This window comes from Stegastes partitus, unplaced genomic scaffold, assembly GCF_000690725.1.
Source record: "Stegastes partitus isolate 25-593 unplaced genomic scaffold, Stegastes_partitus-1.0.2 Scaffold1025, whole genome shotgun sequence".
Taxonomy (NCBI): Eukaryota; Metazoa; Chordata; class Actinopteri; family Pomacentridae; genus Stegastes; species Stegastes partitus.
In genome coordinates this window covers 225,660-234,873 of record NW_007578756.1, presented here as the reverse complement: position 1 = coordinate 234,873, position 9,214 = coordinate 225,660, and the positions used below count along the sequence as shown (strand labels likewise).

At 42.4% G+C, this 9,214-nt stretch overlaps 1 protein-coding gene across 1 annotated transcript in view; it reads left to right on the top strand.

Moving 5' to 3' along the window:
* LOC103367200 (glutamate receptor 2-like) overlaps positions 1 to 9,214 on the top strand; it is a gene marked incomplete at its 5' end in the record, with an annotated part of 58,626 nt that overhangs the window by 21,475 nt on the left and 27,937 nt on the right. The window contains one exon of the mRNA XM_008295158.1: positions 2,399 to 2,646. Within this exon, the coding sequence (XP_008293380.1) occupies positions 2,399 to 2,646 (248 nt within the window). The remainder of the gene's footprint in view (positions 1 to 2,398; positions 2,647 to 9,214) is intronic.

Sequence of the window (9,214 nt, the reverse complement as noted above, 5' to 3'; positions counted from 1 at the left end):
TCTGGCCATCATTGAACCCAGCAGACACAGAGCCTGGCTCTGACCCGTTGCCTGCATGCCCCCATTCATCCCTTTCAAGATGAGGAATCTTACCAGTATTTAGATTACCTTGTTCATTTTTATGGTCTGTGGAAAGAGACCAGAGACCCTCCCCTTAGGCAGGTTTACTTATCTATAGGTTGCAGAGAAGCAGCAAGAAAAACCCTGGCTACAGGACTCACTACCGGACTTCATTTTAGATTTCATTAACACCCCTGTCTCCCAGCCTGCCAACTCCCTTCCCGCTCCTGAGACAGCTAGCTTTCAGCCTGCAGGCCCTGAGCCCACTCATTGTTGGGTGGGTTTGGTGAGCCTGCAGCCTGTTGGAAATCAAGGACCTCCAGCACCACCACCCACAAACCCCACTAATCCTGCCCTCCCAGACATCCCTCCTGATAACTGGAAGTTTCCCTTCTGAGGAACCCGCCTGGCCATTAAAACGACACCCGGTGGAAGGCAAGGTTCCTGAGGTAGAGGAGGTCCCCAGTCATCCCCCATCTCCATTTACTCCAGTGAGCTGACATCATTTTTGCTCGCTAGAGCCCTGGGACTAGACAATTTCGAGCCCATCTCACCCAGTTTCCCGCCTTAACCTGCTTCCTGGTACTCCAAGCAGCCACTTCCAGGAAAACACATGACTCCAGGCGATGCCAGACCACGCCACTCCCCAATGCCCAGACCTTGCTGCTCCCGGCCCAGTTTCCAGAAGGGCCCCATCTCCTGTGTCGCCGGTTTTCAATTTGCTGTACTCTGCTTTGAGCCTTCTCACCTTTGACGCACCTCCAGCCCCTTCTTCCAAAGATTCAGGAAGAAGGAAGAAGGCTGATTTTGGTGGCTTCTCTGTGGCTCCACTTGCTATGGTCCAAGCAATTTGGTATTTAGAGGTTTCGTCCTTTGTCCCAACCAGGTGTTCCTGCCTAATACTTCATCTGAATTCCTTCTGTCTCACTCAGTTGGGCTGCAGTCACTTGCCTCTTCCAGAGAAAACCGGGAGGACTAGCAGCAATCTTGGCTGTGCCCTGTGTCGGCATTGGCACGACACATTCAGTGCAGACAGGCTGTCACTCCAGCAATTTGTGCAGGTCCTTATTGAAGTCACAGCTGTCCTGCTGGATTGTCGACACCATTCAACAGATGTGTGTTTTTTCGTGGTCACATCCACTTTATCGCAAATCCATTACATGAATATATCACCCAGCCGCTACTTTGGAGTGGGTGCTGGGTGTGAGTCATCAGTGGATGACTGGGCCAGGCCTCTGTCGACCTTCAGTGTCTCCCTTGGTCAACTTAGCAGGTTGTTAGTTGAGCTGAGTGGTCACTCTGTTCACAGGTTTGGCCATTTCATCTTGGCCTTTAAAGATGTTCCTGGGGTGAGTCTTGCATCTTGTGGACTGGCCGAAGCAGCCCTTCTGCATCTACATTTGCAATAGTTTGTCTTATACCAGTGGTTTGGAGTGCAGCGTCTCCTCATGGTTGTCTTAAAGAGTTACCCAGTACATATGAAATATGTCACTGGGTGGAGAGATAGTCTCTTCACTCAGAGAACCAAGATTATAATGTGACCATAAGTTTTTGGATATCCTGATAAGAAGGAACTACTCTTTTGAACTGAACATTAATCCAACCCACAGTCAGAGGCAACTACAGACTGTCTTCTTCAGTGACCTCATACACAGCCCCCTAACCTACTGTCATTGTTTTGGAAAAGCTCCCTACGCAATGAAAGATCAAGCCAGTGTTTTAAAACTTACACAGTCTGGTGGCTCTTTTAGGCAATCTCTATTTTGCGGGCAGAAGAATACTGTTTTAGTCTAAATAAAGGCTGAAACAGGGAAGAAACTTGTGTGATTAAACTGGTTTAATGTGGATGAACTTTGAATTTCCCTCCACCACTTGTACATTAGTAGGAAAGAAAATATGTCTAATCACTTATCATGTCATAGTGTTGTTTGGTTTAGTGCACTCACAGATTGCCAGTTTTATTTACCCTCTTTGTCTAGGGAAGAAATATGCAGTTGCTTTGTTTAATGTATTTTTACACTGTAACAATGGCTGTATATAAAGGATTGCCATAGGTATTACTGATGAGGGTCTCACTGTTCCACTGATCAGCAGTTTGTGGCAGTAACGCGCTGAGTTAGGGAAGAAGAACAATGACATAAACATGGAATTAAACAAGCTTTGAAAACATTCTTAACATTGTCTTTGTAAATATTTTTATTAGAAGATGCATCTATATTTATTATACCTCAGGGGTGCACAGTATACCGACAATGCCTTCTGCTTATGACAAGACACTGAACATGCACAAGTTCAGCAAACTAACTTGTAATTTATATGATCTGTCTCTCTTTTCTAGCGCTCTAAAATCGCCTTGTTTGACAAGATGTGGCAATATATGAAATCAGCAGAACCTTCCGTCTTTGTCAAGAAGACGTCAGAGGGTGTCCTGCGTGTAAGGAAGTCCAAAGGAAAGTATGCTTACCTGCTGGAGTCCACGATGAATGAGTACATTGAGCAGAGGAAACCCTGTGACACGATGAAAGTGGGAGGGAACCTGGACTCCAAAGGTTACGGCATTGCCACGCCCAAAGGATCCCCATTAAGGTGGGTGGATCAGTATAACAATGCTAGCCAACCTGCACTGCCATGTACCATTCACACCACTAACCTGCTGCCTAGCATACTGTCCCTCTCCCCATTTACGTAGTACTTATCTCCACACGCTTATCACAGTTATCTCCAACTTTGAAAGAGTAAATCATGCATCTGCTTTGTGCTGTGGTGAGTGGATTCAGAACGTCCCTCACTCAGTGCTCTGATGCCACAGTAATGATCAGAATACACTGGCAGATGGTAATTAGCCAGTGTGTGAGCTGTTGTGTTCATGTGCAGCACTGCTCAGGAAAGTAGCCCACCATGGGGAGCATGTAGTCTGGTCCCAAGCCTTAGTGCCAGTTGGATGTTGCAGTACGCAAGTGTGATGAATGGGGCATGGCGGCTTCCTCGTTGTTATAATAATCCACCTACCCTGATGACATCATCTCAGTGGTTTGTATTTTTACCATGGTTACCACCTCTGACCACTGGCTAGTGGTGGTTGCCGTGACAACTGGGGGAGGGCTGTTTAAACCTGAGTTTAATTTCAGGTCTTAAAGAATACTTGTCATAAAAATTCTAAGGATGGGTTGTATTGAGGCAGAGTTAGTATTATATGGGATCGTTTTGTCTATAAACGTGACATCATGATCCAGTAATCAATCTTTCTAGTGAAGGGTTCATGGCTACAGGTGTTTCCAACAATTATGACATGGCTCTTTAAGACCTGGCTCAGGGGAATGTTGTTGTGTTACTTGTTCATTACCCTTTTTTTGTTTGTGTGTGTGTGTGTGTGTGTGTGCATGCGTGTGTGTGCGTGCGCGTGCTTACGCTTATATTTGATATCTATTTAAAAGTCAGTCACAGCCATATTTTTTTTAAAAAGAGAATCCCTAGTCATTTTCCAAATCCCTCTGATCCTTATTCTGTTTTTTTTTTTTTTTTTTGAAACCCTTAGTTTCTACCTGACATTCCTGCTCTCACTCAACATTCAAAATATGAAGCTTCTAAGTGGTTTGAACGTTTTGGTTGCAAAAGGTGTGGGGTTTGTGTGAAATTCCTTGAAATATTTACTTATATGTAACTATAGTCTGTAGAAAATGCAAAGATAGAAAATCTTTTTTATTGTGCCTGTGCAACAGCTATGAAATCAAGTCATATTTTTTTGGGTTATCCATGTATCTGTCCTTCACATTCTTGTAAACACTTGTAGTGAACGCTGTTAGGTAATTTGTTCAAATTTACTCAAAAATGTTCATTTAGACTCAAGGATAAACTGATTATATTTTTTGTGGTCAAAAGTTAAGATCCCTGTAACCTCACAAAATACATGTTTAGTTAGAAATCAATAATTAAGAACTTCATGACAAAACTGCATACAAATGTCTAATAGGATAAAATAATGAAGTGATGGCATTTTATATCATAGGTTTAAAAACCTCAGGTAGTGAAGCAGTTTGTCAACAAATTGCAATGCTGGTGGTTTGATCCCCTGGCCTTCCATGTCCCAAAGTGTGCGAAACACTAAACCCCAGAAGTTGCTTCCGATGGCGAGCATGCATGTTGAGTATGCACGAGTGTGTCTGAATGGGTAAATGAAATCCACATTGTAAGGTGCTTGAATAGCTTTTATAAGCATTAGATGAGCATTTTAGAACTTTTATCATTCACAAACCTTTACTTAGATACAAACAAAATCCATGAATTGTCTAGAATTTTGCTAGTTGTCTAGCAGAATTACATTGTTTTAAACAGAATACATTTTGAATTTATATATCATACTGAAATGAGGTAAGACAAAATATATAACTAAAACAAATATAATACTGAATTATTTATTTCTCTATCTTATATTGCCATCAGCCTGCAAATTCTATTGTACCATTTGTACCAATTTAGGGGTACTTTCGTTGACTTTACTTCAATTTCTGTTACTTTCTGCTTCTACTCGTGTATAATTCAGAGGCAAATACCGTATTTTTTACTCAAAATTAATTTGATCAATTAAATTGCTTTGCATTTTCAGATTAACAATACAAAATATAACATAAATGAAGATTAAGTTTTATTGACCCCCCCTCAAGGATAATTTTACAAACTGCCTAGCACTAAATAAAAAAAATGATATAGATAATAATACATCAATAATTAGAATGCAATAATATAATGTGCATTTTTCTGAAAGTAACCATTGTGCATAATGAGTTCTTTTACTTTTGGCAATTTCAGTATATTTTGACACAAATACTTTTGTACTTTTACTTAAGCAAAAATATGAATGTTGGACTTACTTGTGAGTGTATTTCTATACTGTGATATTGTTAGTTATACTTCGGTACCAGACCTAAGTACTTTTTTCACCTGTATCAGATGGTAGAAAACATTCTAGAGACTGAGTCCTGACAGTGACCAATCAAAGGAGTGGAACTATCAGCCACTGTCCTTGTCTCCAAAATCTCAAAAGTCATTTTGACAGTGGTACAGTAAATACAGAGACCGAGGCGCAGGCAGAGAGACACAGCACACAAATAAAGGTTTAACAGTTTAAGGCTATAAGAATGGGGCTCAGATAACACAAGAAGCTGATCTAAGGTACAATAGCAACAACTACAGGACTGCCAGAGAAGCATGTTGCTGAAAATGCAAGGATACGGGAGAACTACGGAAGCCCAGAAGGAACAATAAACTGGTAACATGAAATTACTAGTACATACACAAGGCTAAGAAGGTTGTCAGTGATGGCGAGTTTACACAGTAACACTACACGCACACAGGTATACGGGAAACCAAACTAAAGCACACAACATAACTATCAATAGAAGACACTGCAGGCTGCATGGAAACTACATAGCTCAAAGCAACGAGATGTACGTACTATACTGATTAACAAACTCAACGAGTTAAGGCACAACAGCTCCACAACGCTAAGCAAGTTATCAAATGAGAGTCAAACAATAACTAATGCAAGCAACAAAACCATCTACTTAGCTGGGAGTCAGAATCAGGAGAGTGGTCAGTCGAATGCAGGCTGAGGAGGCTTGAGGAATACTGGAGCGTGGGTCTTCAGGTTGAGGACCAATGGAGAATGACTGATTGACAGTGAACCAGGATCCAGGTGGCTGAGGGCCAATCTTTGGCACAAGGAAGGAATCCAGGCAGGGAGCAACACAGGGAACTAGACAGAACAACAGCGGATTAGAAACAAGCAAGGCAACGAATGGAAGCATATGGCTTCAGCTGACTGACTGTATTATAACGGACCGGCGTTGAGTGGTGAACCAATCCCTTCTTTAATGGCAGGTGTAGATTGAAGACAGGTGAGCCACTCCCCGCCACAGGTGTCCTCATTCAGCTGATTATGCCATTCGTTTCCATTGCACACATCCACACACACACATATGCACCCACACACACACATACACACCTCACTCATGCCCACGTGAAGAGAACGGAAAAGGAGGGAGAGCTGCCAGCTTAGCAAAGGTGAATGTGAAGGGCATAACAGACAGACGAGTAAGTGCTGAGCAAATGTTGAGCAGCTGTGAGCAGTCAGCATAGTCCTGTGCTTGTGTATATGTATCTGTGTACATGGGGCAGAGATGCTCTGTCGTGAAGATGGTTTTCTGCTCACAGGTACTGTTCTGTGAACTCATAAGTAGCTGGGGTTGTTTGTATGGCAGACATTTCTGAGAGGCTGTTGCTCAGGTGGTAGATGTGGTTGTCTTCTAATCTCAAGTTTGGCGATTCAATCCCCCGCCCCTCCACATGTCGAAGTGTCCTTGGGCAAGACACTGAACCAGAAGTTGCTTCCGGGCAAGCCTGGCAGCTCTGTTGCCACTGGTGTGTTTGACTACCACTAAGGTACAAAGGCACTATACAAGTGCAGACCATTTACCATTGAGATCTAGCCAGCCATCAAGGGAAGCCCAAAACTGTTTTTTCTCCCCTGAGACAAACAATAACCAATCAGAACGGGAACCAAAGCCTCCTGATGCAACCACCACAACAGGGCTGAGGTCGATAGCTAGACTCTTCTCCTCTGTGGTGAAACGAGTTACCAAACTGTTCAATGCGCTGATTCCCTCTCAGTCTTTAAAAAAAGGCTAAAGACCCAGCTTCCTCTGATTGTAAGGTTGGCGGTTCGATCCCCTGCCCCTACACAGTCGAAGTGTCCTTGGGCAAGACACTGAACCTGAAGTTGCTCCCAATGGCAGGCTAGCGCCTTGCATGGCAGCTCTGTCGCTATTGGTGTATGAATGTGTGTGTGAATGGGTGAATGAGAAAACATTGTGAAGTGCCACTAAGGTAGAAAAGCGCTGTATAAGTGCAGTCCATTTACCATTTACCATTCTTCACCGAACACCTCTGCATTTGACAGACTGAAAACAAACAAACAAATAAATAAAATAAGGAAATATTTCCGATTACCTCCAACACAGCCTGTTATTGGCATCATCGCCCAATCACACTTCTACTTGTTTTATGGCACTTATCAAGGTTGTTTTCTCCTGACTAGATCCTTGCTTGTGTTGTATCTGCTCTGGCTGTGCAACACTGTGGCACTGGCCAAGAATTTTGTTTGACAAAGCAGCCTCATCCTTAAAATGAAATTAAAGGATTTAACGAGATTAAGAATTTGACAAGTTCAATAGGAAGACATAGGGAATCAGAAAATCACATAAATGCAACAATAAAGTTAAAGTTGTTTTGCTGTACGAATGTTCATGACGGCCTTAGCTGAAGACAAGGAATGTCAAAAACAACCCAGAATTATATCATTTAGAGCATAGTTACCATGATGCAGAGAAAAATAGACCAAGAGCGTTATTCAATTCCATTCATTGCAGTCAAAGCTGACAACACAACTGATGGCTCCTGTAAATGTCTGCTCTTTATTATTGTGCATTATGTCAGTGAGAAAGGAACAGTGTGTGAGCATTTTTTGTTTTTAAATTTATGATGGGAGTATTTACAGGGCACTTACTGATGTAGTAATGACAGTATTACAGAAATAGGAGGGAGACTAATTATTAATATATTAACATGTCAAACATATGATGATGCCAGCACTGTGAGTTGTCAGCACAGAGATCCATCCACCCATCCATTTTCTTCCACTTTTCCACGGTCGGGTCTCGGAGGCAGCAGACAAAGCAGGTCATTCCAGACGTCCCTCCCCCTGACTCTCCCTTCCCCTTCCTAGGGCTGAATGCTCTGAGCTGATGTTTGATGCATAAGCACAAACAACAGTCAAGAGTTCTTCCCTCTACAACACAGTCGCAGAGAGACGACCCTCTCGTTCTTTGGGGAGAACTCCAACAAAGCGGCACTCAGCCAGAGGCTTGTGAGTATCCCCACACTTGCCCCTTTCACCTTGGGCAACTCCAGAAAAGGAGCGAGTCCAGCCCCTCTCCAGGAGTGCGGTTCCAGAACACTTGCTGTGTGTGGAAGTGAGCCCAACTATAACACAGAGATGTAAGGGCTAAAGTGAAGACCAGGTGCCCATATGCATTTTTTAACCAATTCCTTCCATCTCTTGAATTTTGTGTTAGCACATGAAGTTAAATACATCCAATCTGCAACGGTATTGTTTGCAGTATTGGAGTATTTCCATAACCTTTTCTCAAGGTTGGACTTATAAACTGGGATCCTCCCAGAGGTTGGTTAAACCCCAGTACCATTAGGCCCTGTGACACGGTGACAGTTCAAAAGCAAAGCAGTGCATGAGGGTGAAACATGCTGAGAAGGATCCTCTGTTTACATCAAAGAAGGTCAGGAGGACGGACTTTTTCTACAAGTAACCGGTGAGTCAGAAAGTTTTCCCCCTTCATCAATGGTATGCTATGGCCTGATGTATTACTTTTCCATCTGTTGTATGTTAAACTGTAACACTGGATTTAATGGCTGGTGCATTTGTTATGATGTACAAACTTATTGTATTTCCGTGTCAGGTTTTAGCTTCAGTTAGCTTTTGGTTTTAACTGACAATGGTGTCCTAAGTGCACAGGACACATGATGTTTGTGTGGAGTCTGAATGAGACTTGTGTTGCTTTGGACAAGCAAACCATTTTCCTGAGGTCAGCTTATTGGGCCTTCTCTTATTTTGATCGTGTAGGGGGGTAAACCAGAACTATATTCTTTGTGTACGTACGTGCACGTTGCGCTTACTCAGTGGAATTAGACATAAACCGTTATTGGGATGTCTGGCTGTACACTTTAAGACATAAGATCAGAGTGTATGCCCTTCATTGTTGTTCTGCTAGTCAATTTAATTGGGGCTTGTTATTGTTTACCTGATCATATATGTCAAATCATGACATCATAAGAATGCCATGAGGGTATGTGCCACTAAGCTTGTAATGGTTGGTGGATTTATGACTGTGTTGGATTTGTTACTTGCTTTACTCGAATACCCCTTTGCTTTAAGTCATAATATCAGAATTTCTGTCCTATTTTATCAGTCTGTGATTTGATATAATGATGGTTTGCTATTGTTTACCTGAAGTTGTATGCCTGTAAATGCTTTTGTGATAATAATAATTGATTAGATTTATATAGGGTTGCAAGGTGGCTCCGT